This window comes from Cydia pomonella, chromosome 14 (assembly GCF_033807575.1).
Source record: "Cydia pomonella isolate Wapato2018A chromosome 14, ilCydPomo1, whole genome shotgun sequence".
Classification (NCBI taxonomy): domain Eukaryota; kingdom Metazoa; phylum Arthropoda; class Insecta; order Lepidoptera; family Tortricidae; genus Cydia; species Cydia pomonella.
Window position 1 is genome coordinate 16581233 of NC_084716.1, and position 22836 is coordinate 16604068.

The window sequence follows — 22836 nt, forward strand, 5'->3', positions numbered from 1 at the left end:
TAGTGTTGTTATATTTATATATTTCGGGAATCTCGGATCGGCTCTAACGATTTCGATGAAATTTGCTATATAGGGGTTTTCGGGGGGCGAAAAATCGATCTAGCTAGGTCGTATCTCTGGGAAAACACTCATTTTTGAGTTTTATACATTTTCCGAGCAAGGCTCGGTCTCCCAGATATTAAAAACCTATATTGCATAGGTACGATGGCCCAATTGATAACTGTGCAACGGTGGACCTTATTACAAAAGGCATAAGGTGGACAGTTAAGAGTGTTGCTGTTTGTACAGTACCTATGCTTTTGTTCATATTTAAGTTAAAAATTGATTCAAATTAAACGAAAAGATTACTCTGCCAAATGAAAATAGTCCAATAATAGTTCTGCTAATTTACACAGAAGCGAACTGAACTGTAAGTGAATCAAGATTCTGCGTAATGTTAGTCGACCAAAAGTTACATCTACAAATGAATCACTCTGCGAAACGATGTTCGGCGAATCGTTGTCTGCGAATCGATAATCTGTGAATTAATTTTCGGAGAATCATTAGGTACCCAAATCAATTATGCCGACGAAGAAAAAAACAAAGATTTTTTAGGGTACCTTCCATACACGTTATGGGGGGGTGATATTTTTTTCGCTTCAATCGTATAAAACTAATAAATGTGTTCAAGAACCATTTTCCGATAAATTTAAAGGAAAGAATCGCTCTGAAAAGAAAAGAAATGTATAACCCTGTAACTTTTGAACCATTGGATTCAAAAAATATGGAAAAAATCGGGAAAGTAAAGCCTATCAAGGAAAACTATAGTGAACATGAGCTATAAGCCGTTTTTGAGTGACATGCTCTTGGCCGGTTTTTTTGTTATCTCAAAACTCCATCGTTTTGAAAAATTCTAACGGATTGGAAAAATATTTTTAGTTTTTAAAGTATATATTATTATGTAGTTCTAAGTCGGTCAAATCCAGTTTTGATGATGGAATCCATGAAACAATGAGGGAACTATTACAAGTAGAAGTATTAGAACAAATTAAATTATTTTCAGAAAATAGTTTAGAATGCATTAAATGAAACACACTGGCGTTAATGCAAGACTGTTTTATTATAGATAGTAACGGTGGGTACCTATACTTATTTTTATACCTACCTACATACATCACAATTTTAATTTGTTTTTATTTCAAGTAAAAACACTACTAGGTATATAATTTAATAATAAAAAAAAAATATATCTTTTGAAATGTACATGACATTTATTTCAGTTTATTGAGGGATTTAGATCCAGACCTTGAAACATAAAACGTACCCGAAGCGCATAACTTTTTAGCGACATGACTGTTTGGCCAGACAGGACCGAATAAAATGCTGCGTCACACATCATACTCGTTACAAAAGCCTAAAACAAAAAAAAAAGATAAAATTAACCATTAAAGAAAAACCGACTTCAAAAATAATGTAATAATATTTAAATTCTGCCTTGAGTCGTGTCATTAGGCATCCCACGCGCACCACTTAGTACGGTTCCGTAACATAAGTATCCACTTTTCTATACTACTTAGTATGGCTACTTGGTTACTAAAGTTGGGGAACCGACCATGCGGCACGGTTTAGTCGGTTCCCTAACATAGGTATCCACTTTTCTATACTACTTAGTATGGCTACTTGGCTACTTAAATTAGGGAACCGACCGTAAGGCACGGTTTAGTCGGTTCCCTAACAGAAGTATCCACTTTTCTATACCACTTAGTATGGCTACTTGGTTACTTAAGTTGGGGAACCGACCGTGCGGTACGGTTTAGTCGGTTCCCTAACATAAGTATCCACTTTTCTATACAACTTAGTATGGCATGGCTACTTGGTTACTTAAGTTGGGGAACCGACCGTGCGGTACGGTTTAGTCGGTTCCCTAATATAAGTATCCATTTTCTATACAACTTAGTATGGCATGGCTACTTGGTTACTTAAGATGGGGAACCGACCGTACGAGCGTACTGTCTTATTAAACGATTCCTACTTGCCATGTGAACCGCTAATTGATGCTCAAGGTCAAGGTCCTATCAAAATAAGAAACAATATAAAATTATTAAAATAGAATTAGAACTACTCTGCTTAAATCCATCCTATATCGACTACACACACACTCTCTCACACACACACACACACACACACACACACACACACGCACGCACACGTACACGCACACGCACGCACACGCACACACACGCACGCACACACGCACGCACACACGCACGCTCGCGCGCACACACAAACACATACATGCACACACACGCACGCACACGCACACGCACACACACACACGCACACAAACGCACACATACGCCCGCACGCGCACACACACACACACACACACATGTATACCACGTTATCGTCCATTCAAAAAGGTAAAGGTTTTTTCAATTCTAAATATTTTCCATTCTCCTCTCCTCTGATTTTTTTGTATGTTATTGACACAATATTGATTCAATCGATAAGCGATCGACATCAAAATTAAAGTGATATCTTAAGATTTAGTTAGTGGATACCGTTTTCTCCCGAAATGGAATTTCATAGAATTAAAAATGCTATTCTTCCCTCTTAAGGCATATAGTTTGAAAAAAGGTCTATCTTTAACAATATTGTCCTTACAATATAAATATTTAGACAGGCATAAAAAATATTTGTCCTCAACTATAATCCCAAATAAGTTCCAGAAGTCCATCACAGACTTAAAACTTTTTCCCGTATAAGGTCGTAAATTCAGTGGTGACCTTTTATAGGTATCGAAAAGTCTAACTACGATTTATCTTAACAAATTAAATCTCAAAGGACTGGGGATTAGAGCCTTCAGACAGGGCTTGTAATCAAGCGTTTTCCTCAAATTTCTGATTATTTAATCCTAATTTGGACGGTGTTTCTGGATTATTAATTCATTAGGTTGGGATCTTTATTTAATTGAATCAGTAATAAAACCTCCTCTCCGTTGGTCTTAAATTTAACTTTTGGAAATGAGAGTCTTGTTTTAATTTCTTACTAGATAAATACTCATAAAGATTCCTTGTAGTTAATAACAAAAACAACCTGCGATGCTATATGCTTTATTTGACGAATAAAGCTAAGTAATATTAATTCGTCTTTCAGTTACAAAGTGCCCATAAGGTTCGTTAATTTTAATGACAACACTTTTGTGAGACACACGGCCCGATTCGAAGAATGAGATACGATAACGACAAGTTCTGGTTTAGTTAAGTTCTCACTTAGATATCGTTTGTATGCCGTATAATTGACATAAGCAGCTCGATTCGGACAATGTTACTTTGACGTTAGAAATATCGCAGATAGATCTTATTGGGATCACAGCGGAATCGAAATAAACGTCAATTTTGACATGTCGTTTAGCTATCAATCTTTTAAAGATATTTCCAAGATCTTTAACGTGCCTTAATCATTTTTCGAATCGGGCCGACAGACATATTAGATACATTCAAACGTTACGTATCACGTTTACGGTTTATTTTATTTTATTTTCTTTATTGGGGAAAAAAACAGACATAGGCAGATGATACAGAAAAGAGGATATTGGTTTGGTACAAGTACGGTGTTAAGTGCGTTTTCTTGTTTTAGTTTAGTTTATTATTATACGCATGTGCGTCCAAAATGGGCAGGCTGATGGACTTTTGTGGTGTTTATAAGACCTTAGAGTTTTTGCAACGAATAAATCTTATTTTATCTTATTTTGAAACGAGTTGCTCACGTATTTTAACTCGAAGATTGCTCGACAAAAAAGAATGATGCTAACTGTAAAATTGCAATCAGTTTTATTGACTAATTAGGGTTCCGTAGCCAAATGGCAAAAAACGGAACCCCTATAGATTCGTCATATCCGTCTGTCTGTCCGATTATGTCACAGCCACTTTTTTCCGAAACTATAAGAGCTATACTGTTCAAACTTAGTAAGTGGATGTATTCTATGAACCGCATTAAGATGTTCACACAAAAATAGAAAAAAAAAAACAATAAATTTTGGGGGTTCCCCATACTTATAACTGAAACTCAAAAAATCTTTTTTCATCAAACCCATACGTGTGGGGTATCTATGGATAGGTCTTCAAAAATGATATTGAGGTTTCTAATATAATTTTTTTCTAAAATGAATAGTTTGCGTGAGAGACACTTCCAAAGTGGTAAAATGTGTCCCCCCCCCCCCCCCCCCGTAACTTCTAAAATAACAGAATTAAAAAAAATATATGATATACATTGTCATGCAAACTTCCACCGAAAATTGGTTTGAACGAGATCTAGTAAGTAGTTTTTTTTTTTAATACGTCATAATTTAAAATAAAAAATTTTTTCATCAAACCCATACGTGTGGGGTATCTATGGATAGGTCTTCAAAAATGATATTTAAGTTTCTAATATCATTTTTTTCTAAACTGAATAGTTTGCACGAGGGACACTTCCAAAGTGAAAAAATGTGTCCCCCCCCCCCCCCCCTGTAACGTCTAAAATAACAGAATGAAAAATCTAAAAACAATATATGATTACCATGCAAACTTCCACCGAAAATTGGTTTGAACGAGATCTAGTGAGTAGTTTTTTTTTTATACGTCATAAAATTAAAAAAAAAAAAAATTTCATCAAACCCACACGTGTGGTATCTATGGATAGGTCTTCAAAAATGATATTTAGGTTCCTAATATCATTTTTTTCTAAACTGAATAGTTTGCGCGAGAGAAACTTCCAAAGTGGTAAAATGTGTGTCAAAGTGGTAAAATGTTGAACAAGATCTAGTAAGTAGATTTTTTTTAATACGTCTTAAATGGTACGGAACCCTTCATGCGCGAGTCCGACTCGCACTTGGCCGCTTTTTTCAAATGATATTTTGAGTAAAATCATTTGCGAAGATACATTAGTGAACCGTCTGTCCTTATCACTTTTAAAAATACTGAATTGATATTGATTTACCTCTACTGTTGATAACTCTTTACTTAGTGATAAAACGTAAATACAGGAAAATACACCCACGGGGCCATTAGTTACCTGTGATTTTCTTTTTACGCATTTATTTTTCTTCTCAATATAACAGGACTCAGTATGGGTGTTAGATAGTTACAGTACAGCTTTTTACTGAAAATCTAATGCATTCTAGATGTTTCGCTACAAATAGAGAATTATTAAACAGAAGCACGCGTTGGCGGACCGACGCAAACTGCAGGCTGCAGCTTTCCGAGACCGATTATTCGACGCGGGCGACGCCGGTGGAAGGGGGAAGCTACCCTCGTTTTCATAATTATTGTCTAATGATTGCGCACAACATTCACCGTCATTCACGTATTCGTACGTCGGTGGTGAGTGTGATGAACCCTTTAACGAATGATGTGTAAATGAACTTTTAGTGTCCTAATCAGCTAAAAGCAAGGGAGTTACTTCAATATCTCAACGCAAGCTCGCATCGAATGATGGTCCCTTTGATAGTAAATTTTTATAACGAAGTATTAGCAGCTGTCACGAAATATTTTGTAGACATATTTTGGAAGCTTTACACATTAATTCATTCACGACTTAGTACATTATGGTCTCTGAATTATTATTTTTAAATATTAAATATTACTCTGGGACTTACTTGAATGAAAATGCCACGATGGTCGGCCGGCGTAACAAGGCACGATAGGATACGCAACGAATACGTCAGAGGCTCCTTTAAAGTTGCACCCATAGGGGATAAGCTTGTGGAGAAACAAATGCTTTGGTTTGGCCATGTTATGAGAAGGAACGAAGAGTACCCAGTCTAAAAGGCCTTGGCTATCCCGGAAGAGAGAAGAGGAGGAGGGCGCCCGCTAGCTACGTGGTGGACAACCGTAGCCAAAGATCTGAAACGGGCACAGCTGAACACAGAGACAACCCAGGACAGGTGGTCCTGGCGCCTAAGGACGAGGAGAGCCGACCCTAAATGACAGGATAAGGCAAGGAAGAAGAAGAAGAAGACTCTGGGACTTACTTGGTGGATAATCCCTGTAGCTAATATCCGTGTAAACTGCAAGAGGCGAAGCGCAGATCGCAGATATAATCCACAGGACTAGGATAATTCTCGAGGCTCGCGTTAGTCCCGCCATGGCGTAGAGATGCAGAGGCTGGCAAATAGCCAGGTAGCGTTCGAGGGAGAACGCGGAGATCGTAAGCACGGACACGTAGGTAGCTCTGAAAGAGAAAAGAAACAATGAGAATAATATACGAAACTAAGCTGCTCAGAGGGAGGTTAGTTTTTATTGCGGAAGGTTGTTATTGACATTTTTTATTTTATTTGGGTTGGGTTATAGTTCGCGCCTCTTTTCTTTCATTATTATTAATTTTCATCCATCTCGCCCGCTCTTCTTTCATACAGTACTCAATATTCAACCTCATTTTTATTTTTATATCACCCGTCTTCTGCCGACTTACTTAAACGCAAATGACGAGAGCAGAATTTAAATATATGACATTCTTGAATTTCAATCAATTGAAAAAATAACATACGAAAGTAATACTAAGTATAGCATAAATTGTGATTAAATAAGAGTTCGATAAACGTAAGTGTGAAAGAGTAGTGATAATGAGAAACAAGAAGAAAGAACCATCTTGAAACTATATGTATTATTGGCGGCCTCCGTAAATAAAACCCTACGATTGCGATACAGGTAAGATCGGCCCCATTATATTCATCTTTTTGTTTATTTCTAATTTTAGTTACTCATAGCCATAGTCCCAAATTTTTTATTTCAGATAAAAAGCGATCCATATTTTGTTAGTCTAGCTAGGAGGCTCACTTGGGCCAATCACATCAAAGCAAAGAAAAATTAAGCTAGCATACAATTTAAGCGCTTACTATGGCTAATAGGAAGACAGTCCCCTCTGACGCTCAGTAACAAACTTTTGGTATACAAATGTATTATAAAACCTATCTGGACGTATGGTATACAACTCTGGGGTTCAGCGAGCAATTCTAACCTCGAGATCCTTCAAAGATTCCAGAATATTGCTCTCAGAACAATATCTTGTGCACCCTGGTTTATCCGTAATAAAGAAATACATGACTACCTACATATACCAACCATCAAAGAGGAAGTAAATAGCTTCTCAAAGAAATATAAGGAAAGGCTCACAAATCATGAGAACGAACTTGCCAGAGACCTATTAAACAACAACAGTAACATCACAAGACTCAAAAGGTGGCAGATCTTGGAACTAGACCAGAGAGAATAATCCACCCCCTGTTTTCACATAATAAAGGAATGGTGGTTAATGGACCACCACCTGAAAAAAGACATTTTTTAGATACATAGATACAATCTGATTATGGCTAAGAAAGCCGATGGCAGATGAGAGTAAAAACAAAAAAAAAAAAATTGATTGTAATATTTTAGCGTAAACACTACGTTAGTAACCTATACCTATATTTACTTAGATCTACCAATAACTACTTCTGTCCTGTTCTATCTTCTTCTGTGTAATGAGCGGGCAGTTTGTCTAACGACCGTAGCATGATTTAGTGCCGCGAACGCGTCGATAGGAATCAGGCCACTCTTTTACGTCTAATGGCATAAAAGTGTGTGAACATGCCTGACGCACTACAGCGCCTCTCACCGTTATACTTCTCGGACTGCCCTTTCCCGCTGGTAATTTGTAGCGTCCCCAGTTATCTTATCATATCAATATTTATTATAACATCATAACAACTTTTAAGATTGACTCGAGGGTTAGAATCCGAGGGTTAGAATCCATTAATTTTCCATCAAAGTACTAAAGGTTTAGCAAACTTTGCAAGCAATGTTTTGGACAAATCGATTTACTAAGTCAGACGAAAATTTATTTTTAGTTTAATCTGATTTCTGTTTTTCTCACTTGAATTTCAACGCTTGATCAGATAGCGTCATGGGGCTTTAATATTCTGAACTTCTGAAGTTAGTCGCGCGTTACGTCTACATTTTTGTATACTGACATACTTACCAATTTTCATTAACTATTCGGGTTTTATAGTAAAAAAAAGTATTATTTTTGATTACTTGTAGAAAAAGTATAGTATACAATAGTGATATAATCAAGCTTTCCAATCTCGTACCTTACTTAGGCAACTCAGCAAGTGTTGCCTAAACCCGGTACTCGATTGAAAAGCTCACTAATATATCACGATTGTATAAATATATCCATCATTCAATACGTAAGCTACGGGCTATAGCAAAATCCGTAAGCCGGACAAATCTGTGGATAAATCCCTCGTACGCTTGGAAACAAAATAAACGATACCGCCAGTGACGAACCAAGAGGCATATTGTATAATGAATTTGATCTGAATATTGGTGATATTACTGATGATGTTGTTTTTTGCTCATTAATGTTATTGAAAGTGTAATATTGATAGTTTATTATGCAGTAAACTAATATGGCAGTGTGTATTCGCTATGTGCACGACTCACACAACCTAGCGTCCGCAAGTCTAGGGGAAAACGTCAATTCACTACATCTTATAAAACTACTTCAAAACTAAAAACTACTGAACGGATTTTCATGTGATTCTTGAGGAAGGTTATAACTTGTTAAGGTTTTGTGTAGAGCTTTTGTTTTACAAAAAAGAGCAATTAGGACAATGACACGTACCCGTCAATGGGTTTCTTGTAGAGAACTTATTGTTAAGCTACGAATTCTTACAATACCTAGTTTGTTTGTACACGTACTTCTTACATCATTTGTTAAAAATCTGCATGAAACAGAGGAAGATAGACAAGTTCGTTTAGAAACACGTAAGAAAAATATTTGCAATAATTTTATCCCGAAATTGCAAGTGGCTAAACACTCTGTACGCTACCAAGCATTAAATTTGTACAATAGGCTACCAAACGAATTAATGGAAATACGAGAGTACCATGTTTTTAAGAAGTCCCTCAAAACGTTTCTACTGAAAGGCTGTTATTATAATATTGATGACATATTTCAAAACCATACTTCTCTATATTAATTTTGTTTTTATTTTATATTGTAATTTTTTAATTCCTAGTTTCTATACAAGCGAACATGTTTTTAATGCTGACCAATAATATGTATTATATTTCGCTCTGACTTTTTTGACTGCTATAATCAGTGACTGTTCTGTAAATATAAATTTTTATCTTTTGCCACACCCCTAGGGGTTTCATGTACTATACGTAGAACGGAATGGCGCGAAACTGTGCATAAAAAGGTAGAGCAATACGAGCAGCGGCGCTTGGAAGACCTGGATGCCAAGCGCCATCTCCGTAAGACGCGACCGAGGCCCTCGTATACCTATACCTACAACCCAGCTGGTCAGCTACATTGCGCACCATGCGATCGCATTTTCAAAACCAAATTTGGCTTTGCAAGCCATATTAGAGCTTTCCATGTTTCCGAATAAAAACAGTTGAAGGAGTCGCCGTCGTCGGATACGGCGAGGAGGACTATATATATATATATATATATATATATATATATATGTTATACTATGTAGTGTATTGAATGCAAATAAAGAAATGAAATGAAATGAAACGCGTTTAACTATTCTAGAGTCAACACCCGGCAACCACATGTTCCACAAGTTCAAAAGAAATTTAAGTATTAATACCAATGTTCCTTTTGGTTTACTCCGAATTTTTTCTTCCATTTATAAACATAAACTTCAAAAATAAAGTAAAAGGCACACCTTAACGAAAAAAATAGAGTTGACTTATAGAGCACAGTTGGGAGCTTTGCGCTGTAGTTGGGTGGTTTTAGAGAGCTCGTGGCCGTACACTGTCTTGTACTAACCGTACACTGTCGTGTACTGACCGTACACTGTCTTGTACTGGCTGTATACTGTCTTGTACTAACCGTACACTGTCTTATACTAACTGTTCACCGTCTTCTACTAACCGTACACTGTTTAATTCATCGCATAATTTTGCTCTTACTACCTTGACACTTGCTAAATTGTCCAAATGGACAGAAGCTATTTCATTTAAAAAAACTGAGCTATTACGGATATGGATGTGATCAGTTAATATCAAAAGTGAGGTTTCTTCAAACAGAAAGGCCACTTTTATACTCTCAGATTGTATCGATAACAAATCCATATCAAATTCAAAACCTGTTATTGCAATCAGAGTACGCCACCTGCAATAAATTCGATAAGTATTCGGCTATTGTGTAAATGTTACAATACGAAACAATGACGTTCCTTCAACTTTATTGTCACTATAATTTAGTTATGTATTAATTGAGTACTTAGTACAAGCTACTTTGAGTACTTAGTACTTATATTGGAACATGCAAAGCTTTTGGTTTTATTCTTCTGCGTGAGAAAAATCTTTAAAAGTCATAAGCATAACTACAAAGATGGAAATATAGTATAGAATATCAACCCAAGTGATATAAACCTCAGAGTTCGGACTTGAGTGTGAATGCTAGGCTTTTACAATAAACTTTGTAAGTAAGCCATCAAAGTATCAACTCGTTTAATGTTAATTGTATTCGGTTGAAAAATGTGAACATTTTCTGTCGTTTTACTGACTTCAAAAGAGCTGCACAATACACCGGGACTTAAAAATTCAACGGCCTCCCTTTGGTCCTTTATCAGTTTTTTTTTTTTTTAATTCGATTATTTCTCAAAGACAGCATAACCGACTTGATTTTAGTTAATTCAGTAGCGGCTTACAAAATACACCTAGGTATATTTTAAATTTATATTCCTCTTTCAGCACTCTAAGTAGTTTATACTCACCAATTTGGATATAAACGAATAAATACGGGTATATTTAGTTAATACAGAGTATTTAGTATTTACTCACTACCCATCTCTTTATATGAGTAATCAATTTTTTATATAAAGTGACTTATTGCTTCTATTTTCCAACAAAGCCACAAGTACATTCACGATTTTAATTTCCATTTTACAATATATTCTCACTTGACAAGTAAATCTCGTCGTCGAAAAATACCTCTTAATAAAAGACTTGTAAAAAGCCGCCGTCAGCTGCGTTAATATAAATCCTTTTCATAATGTGACAGCTAAACGTTGTATTAAAGCACCGAGTTTATTGACTCACATAATATCCCATAAGTTTCGCGAAATATGAATACAACAATCTTTGCTTACTTTGGGGCTAGATCGATTTGTGTAAGGTTGTCTCCAAATAATTTTTAATTATTATACTGAATGCATTATTACATTGCATGCGCAGGACATTAATAGTTATTTGTTTCACAAGGGGGCAAAGTTGTTGTTTAACGGCTCGTGCTAATATTGATACCCGAGCAAGCGAAAGATTCCAAAATTGAACCACAAGAGAAATGGAATCTTGAGCGTTGCGTGGGCATTAAGGCACGACGGTGAAACTAACTTTGCCTCTGAGTGAAACACAAAAATTTTCACCACACCAACGCGAGGAAAATAGTAACTATGAAATAACAAACAAATCAAATCCAACGTAATATAAAATGTAACATTCAAAATTATTTAAAAGTAAATTCCACCAGCTAACATAAGGAAACAACTCAAAATTTGCATCTGATTACTTTGCCCCACATGGTAAAGGCTCACTGATTGTTCAAAAACTGATGAGAAAGTTGCATTTTATCCATATGTGGCATAAAGTAAACTGATACAAATGTTGAGTTGTTTCATTATGTTGGCTGGTCCAATTGACTTTTAAATGATGAGTTTGGATGATCAATATTTAATGACGTTCATTTGGATTTGATTTCAATTGATCTTGTTTAATATGTTACAGTTAATATTTTCCTTGGATTGGTGTGGTGAAAAATGTTGTGTTTCACTCGGGAGCAAAATTTGTTTAACCCTCGTGCATGAAACCCTGGCAACGCTCAATAGAACAATTTCGCTCATCAACGCTCAAGAAATATTTCGCTTGCCTGGGTATCAATTTTAACACGAGCGGTTAAACGTCAACTATGCCCCCTTGTAAAACAAATAACTATATTCGTATACTTTACTCACAGGCCGCTTGAGTAAAATGTGAGTTGCCGGTTTATTTATTATTATATAAGATAAAAAAAACATCGATATTCATACTTACTTAAATTACATATTGAACTAATTAATTGATCATGACTACTTATAAAATAAAACTACTAAAACTAAACCTACTTAGAAAAAATAAAGATACCTAAAACAGACCCTGGCCTCTTGGCAGGGTGCCCATCACGCAGGCAGCATTCCCGCGCTGTATCGCGACGGCAAGCCTTTGCGCGAGAAAGCTGCCTGCGCGAGGGTCTCCCGTTGCCTCCCTCAATCGCTTTCCAAGCTCCCTGTGGAGCCCACGCGCACCTTTGCCCCACGGACCAAGTGTCTCGACACCAAAAGCTACGAATTCGTAGTTGGTGCCGAGACAGCTATATTTATTAGTTGATCATAGTGGCAGTATTGGACTATAATGTTGTCCTGTAAAACCGGGTAGTTTTACAGATAGGTTATGCAATACGCGGAAATATTTTAATATGGGCCATAGGTACCACACAATATATGTCTCAATGTATGTCTCTGTTTGACCCAGTTGACTGGCATACGTCCGAAATTTGTATTTTTTTCTTGTTTGTGCAATAAACTTTAAATGAATATTAGTGTAGTCTGATGTAAAACATATGTACCGTGTATTATGAGAATAAATGATTAATAATAATAATAAGTTACAGAAGCGGTTTATGCTGCGGAAAACTTTATTATTCCAATTCGTTACACCGCATTACAGTATGTATTAACTAATGTTGCAAATATATTGCCTAGATATAATTTTAGTATTTTTATATTATAGCCGTGTGTATTATTTTAATAGCCGTGATACAACTGACAATATTGAAGCCACTTAATACCCGTCAAAAAGGCTCATAAATAAAACAAAATAAATGGTCATTCTAAAATATGGTGTGCGGTCGAATGTATCAAAAGTGGTAATTAAACGCATCGGCTGACATTTTATAAAAATGGCCGAAACCATCAATCAATCTTTGCCTTGAATATGGCTCAAACGTTAAAGCTTTTGCCATTTAGAACAGCCGCAGCTTTAGCTAAAAAAATTGTCCATGTATAGACATGCATAGACATGTATAGGCATGTAGACCAGGCCAGGGCCGGGACTGAGCTTCCGGCGCTTCGTTATCTATGGAAAGCACCACGTGGTCACCGATTCGCCGTCATATAAAATGACGTGTCTGACGCCTTGGGCCAGTCTAGCGTGACTCATCCTTAATGCCGTGGACTGGAGCAAGCGGCGCGTAGCAAATCAAGGTCGATCATCAGAGGCCGGAATTCTTGTGGCAGTTTGAATTATCATTACGGACTTCTCATTTATCGACTTTCGATATATGTAGGTACCTAATATCGATACAACGTAGAATACAACCGGTGAATAAGGTTGCCAGAGCTCAACCAGGGTGCGGGGTGTTATGGTCGGCAACGCGCATGTTACTTTTCTAGAGTTGCAGGCATCCATAGGCTACGGTAACCGCTTACCACCAGGTGGGCCGTATGCTTGTTTGCTACCGGCGTAGTATAATAAAAATCTCATCTCCATTTTGTCAACGTTCGCTCGTGCATTTCGTTCGTCAACGAAATCGTAAATGTATTGGTGCGAGCGAACGACAGCATTTGTGACAATCCAAATCAAAAAGGGACCTTATGGCGGTCGGCGCTTGCGCTACTATTATCGGCGCGCCAATAATAGTGCGGTACTACGCAACGCCGACCGCCATAAGGCCCCTTTTGATATGGATTGTCACATTTATATAATTTTGATATCAAAATGTACTTTGATTTGGCCTTCAGATCTAACGAACACATCTGTAGGGATGTACGTATATATGAGTATATCCAATATAAATCTAGAAGTATGAATATTTAATAGCTAATTCCTATAAATAAACATTATTTAGCTAACACTAATGAACAAATTTAGATATCATCATCATTGTCATTGATCGCTAACAAATAACACCAAATGCTTACACAAAAACCATTCGTACTGCTTTCATATAAAGTGGCTTTACCCGAAGGTGGATTCTTTTTTTAACAACTTGATAAGGTTTTCATCTTGTTTTGACACGACCTTGACTGTGAGGACCAATCACCATTAAGAGGAAAGAAGACGGCCGCTTCCTCATACAAGTACTTAATGACACTTTCACACGTACTTATTTATTTATTTATACAAGGAATTCCAACAGCTATAAAAAATACATTAAACTTTTTAGATAGTAGTACGAACGACGTTTTTTAATTCATTTGCGAAAAATTCAGAATAAAACAAATACTGGTTGCATGAGTTACACTTACAGTTAAGAATCATCCCTTGTACTTGAATGATATTGTCAATACAGCACTAGCACAAGTAATAAATAAATAAATATTATAGGACATTATTACACAAATTGACTAAGTCCCACAGTAAGCTCAATAAGGCTTGTGTTGTGGGTACTTAGCGAGCGATATATATAATATATACATACTTTAATAGGTACATTGAAAACACCCATGATTCCGGAACAGATATCAAATATCACACAAATAAATGCACTTACCAGGATTTAAACCCGAGACCATCGGCTTCATAAGCAGAGTCGCTATCCACTAGGCTACGCCAGATAGGTCGTTAAACTTGCCTATTGTTTTGCATGAGATGCCAGTTCACACGACTCAAAGACGTATCAAAATCAGATAAAATTGTTGAAACAGAATCAGCCTCCAGAGCTTGCTCGGAGTCAGATTGGATTTACCTAGTTTAATATGCAAAGAAGATCTGTAATAAACGGGAACTAACGCATAAATTAACGCTTTGGTTGAATAAATCGGGTATTTTAGTCAAAAGCAATTTCCTCTTTTTCTTTTTTATATTTATATGTATATATTAGCCACAGTCACAAAAATAATTTATTGCAATAAAGTTATGCTTTATAGTTAGAGTTCACCAAATTTCACATTTTTGTGTCAAGGAACCCTATCATTTCTTTTAGTTTTCACATCACGCACCCTTGCTACTACTTTACTATTTATGTGGGTACTTTGAGTGCCTAGTGCCTTCCAGGAATAGGAAATAAACTTTATTATGTTTGACTGCGACCATTTGGGTCACAACTGAGTTGTATTTTAAAGCATTAAATTTTATACTAGTGGCTCTCTGAGGTGTAGGGAGAACGAAACATCCAAGGCTCCGCCATTTCGAAATATTCAAAAACTAAATCGATAAAAAAATGTATAGGGTAAAGGCACCTATTACCGTGGTAGTTAAGGAACTTTTCAAAAGAGATCCAAAAATTAAGGGTATCAATGCTGTCTAATAGCCAGGAATATTTTTTTTTCATCAGAGCATTTAATGAACTTTCCGTTTCACACGTTTTTGGATTCATTTTGGGTTATTATATGTATTAAAATATTTTTTGAAGCCCAAATGACCAAATCTTCCATTACCGTGGCAAGGGACAGGCTGTGATTCTATTATCGCGAATTGAGCTTTCATTACCGAGGGTACAATTGGCATGATTTTTCTGCACTCGTTAACAGAAACCAAACTCAAAATTCGAAACCTAATACCGAGGGTTAAAACAATAATAACGACGTGGGTTCTGTATATTATTTTTGTGTCATTAAGTTTAATAATGACACAAACATAAAAAATAAAACTATAGGAGTATGTTTAAAAATAAGAGATATATTCGAAGAGATTATAATTACACTTTGGCACAATCAAATACTATTAAATAGTTAACTTACCAAGTACCCACGAGTACCTGTATAACAAGTTATAAGTTGAATGTTTTACATGTAAAACAACAAAAATTATTGTTAGTAAACAACTAAGGACGTATATGACAAATAGGCCTGCCTGTTATTAAATAAAGTAATTTTTAAATGCTATAAAGATTGATAAGAGTTTGTCTCACTGACATAATTAGCTGCACAAAAAAAACAAGTAAGTAACATTTTCTCATAAGGCACAGCGTAAATTATAGTCGAAATTTTATAAGCTGGACGTTTACCACCTGAGTGAAAGTTTACCACAGTGAAATGGTAAACGTCCACCTAATAAAATTTCGATTATATATAAAAACATGAAATTTTTTAATTCTAATATTTTTGATAAGGTAATTAAGTTAAATAAAGTCTCTCACATATTATGTGTTATAATTTACCCGTTTATAACTAACAAATCACAGTACTTTTCTTATTGCTGATTCTTATAGCTAAAAAAAATCATGTCTGAGATTTTGGACTACTGTATAAATAAAATTATATAAAAAAAAATCTAATCGGAATTGTCCGGCAGTTGGGTACCCTTCCTTGTCTGTCAGAGTAATGACTGAATCAGAAAACAGAAGAATTTAAATCTGATAATGATAACTGAAGTCAAAATTTTATCAACGAAATCTGTACTTGCGGTACCCTAAATGCGATATTTCAATACAATACCAAATAGTCACTCGGTAATAGATAACTCTTTAAGAGCCTATTACCGACCCATTCGATATTTCTCTGGGTCGGTAATAGATTTCTATAAATTCTATTACCGAGGGTAATATGATCATACCATCGGTAATAGGCTTAATTTGGAGTTTAATTAAACCTAATTCCGACCCATAAAAAGAATAAAACACAGATGTTTTTTCAAATCAAATCAAACACGTATATTACAAGCTTCTTGTAAAGACAAAATCACATAACTGGCAAGTAAATTTTAGGTTTTAACTCAAAATAAAAAAAAGTTGAAAGATTAAGGGTTCCCATAGAAACAAGGAAATCGGTGCTGAAGTTTTTGTTAAAAATTAAGGGTTAGTTGAATACTTTCCATACCACGGAAATAGCTCTTTAATAGCGTGAATAGATCAAGATTGGAGTAAATAAAAGAAATTATAAAATTGATAATTTGTACCAAAACTAAAGAGTAAATAACAAAACTACCACTTTTTCTATTACCGTGGCATACCACGGAATTACTTACAACAGAAGTAATTGGCGCCTATCACCGCTGTATTTTATTTTCAATTTTAAACGTATTTTCCGGTCAAAAACTAAGTTAAAAGAAATTCAAAATCGTGTAGAAACCAATACACAACCTCTTAAAAGGCATTGCACTAGTTTATTTGCCATAACTATTACGTAAAACACTAAGTAAGATTGGAGTGCACTTACCTGTGGTGTCACGCGTCTGTATGGAACAACCGGTTCTTGCGCCGCCGTCGCACAAACTGACGAATCGCGAGTTTTTTGTTACACTCACACAAATGCACACTAATGGGCACGATAGACCAATGAATGAGCTTGTTTTGTGTATGCTTTATTTCTTAGAGAATAGATCTGTTTGCTTGCAAAATGCGTATTTGTAAACACCGCGGTGTTAGACGTCGATTTTGATACCCGCGTTAATAGCCGCCGTTACCCTACTTGATTATTGAACCTGCTCACCAAGTTTCATGATAATTGGACTTGTAAACGAGAACATCCTGACATACGAAAGATTTTTTTACCCAAGCTGAAACAGACCTCCGCCTTCGCTCGGTAAACTTGATGACTGCCTCGGTACACCCCTACAGCTTACTTGTTAGAAATGTTCCATTTTCCACACCACGCACCACAAAATTCCTCGAAGGTACTAAGCGTTTTTCTTTAGTAAAGTGAAGTTTAACTTTTCAAGTTAAGCGCGTAAAACTTGAAAAGTTAAACTTAACTTTGCTACTACAGCTACTAAAAAAAGACGCTTAGTACACCTGCGAGGAATTTTGTACATTGACCGGCCTGTTCTTATCTCTATCGCACACGCATAATTATATTGGCGTCCTGCTCGCACAGTGTCATTGACCGCCAGCATCATGTGTGGGACAGCAATATAACACGCGTGATGCGATAGAGGTATCAACAGGCGGCTCAATGTATGTAATTCCTTTTGCTAAACGTCCTTTATTTATTTACTTTAAGTACTTTACTAACCTTCCAGGAATAGAAGTCCTCAAAGTAACCTGATCACGGCCGAAATATGAGCGGAAAATTTCCTAGCAAATTGGCTTTGAACTTTGTTAAATTGAGGGTCAGATTCGTAACACTTTCTTGAATTCCTAGATGAAATAAAATCTCTCCAAACTCAAACCGCTTTTGCCACGGCTCATGGAAGCCTGGGGTCCGCTTGGCAACTAATCCCTAGAATTACACCAACTACGTAAAATAGTAGTATAAGTTACAGGACACAACACACTAAACAAACACCTACAAAATATGGGTAAAACAGCCCTATGTGCAGAGTGTGCATGGAAAAAAAGGAAACACCAAAACACATTCTCCTAGACTGCAAACAGTTAGTATACAGGAGCAAATACCTAGGGACTCTGTGCACACTAAAGGAGGCAGTTAGTAACCTGACAGCTTTGCTAGGCTTCGCGGAGGAGTTGGGGTGGTTAGAGTAGCGACTACCTCGATTTCACGCAAAATAGGCACAATGATTGTCGATTTGCGGAAAATGCCCAGAAGCACTAACTAGTAACTAATCCCTAGATTTGGCGTTAGTACTAATTTTTACGAAATCGACTGCCATCTGACCTTCCAACCCAGAGAGTAAACTAAGTCTTATTGGGATTAATCCGATTTCCTCACGATGTTTTCCTTCACCGAAAAGCGACTGATAAATATCAAATGATATTTCGTACAAAAGTATCGAAAATCTCATTGGTATACATATGGTATATATCACATATTTTGTCACTAGAAAAAGGCGCGTTTTTCAAACTCTATATGGGAGTTCATACCTCACGCCTACATTTTTAAAATTTACCACATACTTCCACTGAAAACAATGGATTACCAAAATAGTCTGGTGAACAAATAGGTGTATAAAATATATATATTTATAAAATGTGTATATCGCTCTATAGCGAGGACCATAATTTATACCTATGAAATTGTATTAGCTTCTTAGCCTTACTTGAAAATGTCTTTAAACTAAGGCAAATCATAACCTATTTTAAAGGCCTAAGGGTAGACGCTGAGTTATAAACCTAATCAACTATGACTTTAAATGACTATTTAGTTTAATAATCAGCGTTTACCCTTAGGCCTAAAACGATCGAGAATTATTTGAAATTGCCTCGGCCATTTTCTATGCCGGTGTTATTATGATTCCAGGCAATCGAAACCTGGTTGGAATGTAATTGAACGCTGATATTCCTACTTTAATATTAGGTACACTTTATATTGAAAAATTGTTACTACAAACTTAAAATTATACACCTATACCTTTATCTTGATAAAGGTATATAAAATATATATATTTATAAAATGTGTATATTCCTCTATCAAAAACATTACTTTATTTCTAAATTTACTTATAAAAATAGATTTAAGCTTTGAAAACGTCGGCGTGGGCTAAGAGCAATTTACGCATATTTTATACAACATTCATACATTCATACATATTAAAGATTTTCATTTCATACATATTAAAGATTTTTTTAATAAGTAAATGTTAAAAAGAAAGTAAATGTTTTCCAGCCAATCATTGTCTATGGAAATATAGTTTTAAAAAGTATATGTGACAGGCCACCCGTTTGTTTCATATTTGTCTATTGCAAAACTTATCTAGTGACCTACATATTTATACATGTCAAGCCCATCTTTCTTAACGCATTCACTGCCACCGACGCATATACATATGCGTTCACCGTCATACAAGTTTGTTCCTAGGCCATGCCCCCTGGCAGTGAATGCGTTAACTGACTATGTAGCACACCAGTCCTATAACTAGTTTTGTACAAATTAAATATCAATAACAATAAAAAATACATTGTCAATTATGAAAATATACAATATATCTCAAGCAAAAATACTCATTTATATAACTAGATGGTTAATTAACTAGGTATTAATTAATGGAATAAAATGTCGAAACCAGCAGCCATTAAAAAAGTGCTCTTTTAAATTTGCTACTAGGCAGTTCTTTTATGTTGTTCGGTAGCATCGCATAACAATTTTTTTTTTTTTAAAGTGGCAGCTCTTTGCTTTTTATTTACAAATTTTAACCTATTACTTAATTGAATATTCTAATAAAATTAAACGTAGGGGCGTAGCTGTGGTTGATATACATCAAATTGTGACAAAATATTTTCAATCATGTCAATATCCAGAGAAGAAAACGGGGACTACGTTGGCATGGAAAGGCGGTTTCGGGGCGGTGGTCCACTTTCCCCTTAAAGCTACCGATTTGACTCCTTTGAAACATTCTTAGCCCTATAGTAGACAGCACAATGTAAATAGGTATACCCCTGGGGTATACAGAGTGCGATCAATTTCATTACTTAAGGCCGTCTTCATATTTGACGCGGATTCGGACGCTATTATACGCGGTTTCCGCTGTCATGATCATAAACCGGAGCGACGTGCGAATTCACATCAGCGTGAAAACCACGCAGGAAGAGATTGGTATCTCATAACAACAAGTATGTGTTTCGATTATACGTTGGAACACATGATACACCCACGCTGCCTCACGTGCACACCTACATGAACTGCTAATAAAATGATTAAACTTTGATAAATTGTTACTCATGCATATTTTTGAGAACTAAATCTGCTCTATAATGTAATGAGACTTGAACACTCGATTTTAGACCACCATACACAATATACATACGAAATAAATAAATAACAAGTAATAAATATTCGACGATCATTGTCCTGATAGTCGTTTCAGCGAACGGTCTCAACCAACACCTTGAGAAATTAAGAGACTCTCGCTAGGTGGTTGGATCAAGGGTCAGATTCAGAAGGCGATGATCTTGGACACAGGACGGATAGTCCGGTTCTTCTCTCTGCGGGCCTGACCGCCGGCAGCTTGGGCCCTGCCCCGCTGCTGGCGGAACCCCAGGTTACGTTTTTTATAATGTGTTTATATCTTTTGTATTATTTTGTAAGTGCTTTTTATTTTACTTTTATATACATATTGTAAAAAGCCTAACTTAAATAGCAAGATAAATAAAGGAGATAATAAATATTATGGGTCATTTTTCCACAAATCGACATAGTCCCACGGTAAGCACAAAAAGGCTTCTGTTACAGGTACTAAGCGAAGATATAATAGATAGGTATATATAAATTTTTATAGACAAAAAACATCCATAACTCAGGAATAAATATCTGTGATAAACACACAAATAAATGTCAATACCCATAGTTTCTGGGTTCGAATCCTAACCCAGAAACTCCTGCTTCGTAGGCTGGGTCGCTAATGTTAGTCGCCCTAGGAAGCCGTGAACTGTTAACATTTCTTTTGACTTATTTGCAATTATTTGCTATTATTTGCTTACGATTCATGAAACTAGTATTATTCAACGGGATAAGATCTGAATGTCGAACTCGGTTCGCTTTCACCCTAGAAGTCAACATTAGCCGCAAAAATACCTCTTTATTTGTATTATTTGTTCCTGGTTTATGGATGCTTCATGTGTATTTAAAGTATTTATCTACATCTATCTGACATATATATATCGTCGTCTAGTTTCCACAACACAAGTCTTATTGAGCTTACACCGTGGGACTAAGTCGATTTATATAAGATTTTCACTTAATGTTTATTCATCACAGTCATACACGTAACAAATAAAATAATATTTTTACTGGTCAACAGGTGTTAAAGACATTAAGTAATTTTTATTACGGCATTTAACCTTGGACAATCATAATATATCCGAATAAATTTGGCAAATTATAATAAATCATTTCTACCTAAATAAACCCATCTTTCACCTAATTCATTAATCTCTTGACACCCAAAATAACATATTTTCATGAATGATCGACTTGGACTTGGAGCGAACACTTACGTTTGTGGTTACACTTGACATGATTAATGACACTGAATTAATGATAGACTTACCTCTTTAAGATCCATTATTATTGTTTGAAAATCAAGATCGAGAGCGCAGAGATCCTATTGTCTGTCTCAGTATGACAAGCATTGTTTTCGAATTCATTTTAACGGAAGGAAAAGGTAGGCTCGACGAAAGAAACGCGTCAATATTTGTTTGTCTCCGGATTCGTTAAATTTAAATGGTTTTTATTGAAAAGGGTCCAAGTGACTTCAAGTTAGTCCTATTCCATTATTTACGACATCTAAGGGTATCGTTACTATGTAACTTTTCAGTACCTTTTTCGTTTATTATTTTTGGTCAAAAAGTGTTTATTTAGGTAGAGATGCTTATCTTGATGCGAAAAAGATTTAAAAATAAAGTAAACTAGTGTAATTATAAATTTAACCGATAAAATATACTCAAACATAACTATTGCGAATGCAACTTATTATTATATAAAAATATTCCCAATGCAGTAGCTAAACGCAGCCGTCGGGCTCGGCTAGTATTCGGAGGCTTTTCAAAAGCACCAATAGAAGCGCTTCACATATTTTCTAACGCAGCCAATTAGAGGCACCTAAATTTAAACCACCTTTTGTACTGATCAAATATTGCAAATCACTCTTTCATCATCCTCCATACTATCAACACCCACTTTCTACATTTAACCGTTTTGGCAAGAACCCTTGTGAACCAGTACCTTTTGGAAAATTATACTTGACTTTATTATAAATCGAAGTTTTGTTTGAGTCGTCGACATCCTGACCTGCACGGCGGCTACAATAACCAACTTGTCATTAGAAAAAGACGTGAAATTTAAATTTTATATAAAAGATCAATCCTTCACGCCTACGTTTCTTAAATTTGCCGCCTTTTTCTACTGACAAGTTGGTTGTGTTTGAGTATATTAACAATCTTGATATTATGAGGCTCTTTCTAGCTACTAAACTATTTTATCATTAAAGTATTTACACCAACCAA

The 22836-nt window shown here is 35.8% G+C and overlaps 1 protein-coding gene across 1 annotated transcript in view; it reads right to left on the bottom strand.

The window, feature by feature from the left end:
* Positions 1-22836, bottom strand: part of LOC133525076 (neuropeptides capa receptor-like) — a 267296-nt gene that overhangs the window by 175855 nt on the left and 68605 nt on the right. The window contains exon 3 of the mRNA XM_061861307.1: positions 5993-6192. Within this exon, the coding sequence (XP_061717291.1) occupies positions 5993-6192 (200 nt within the window). The remainder of the gene's footprint in view (positions 1-5992; positions 6193-22836) is intronic.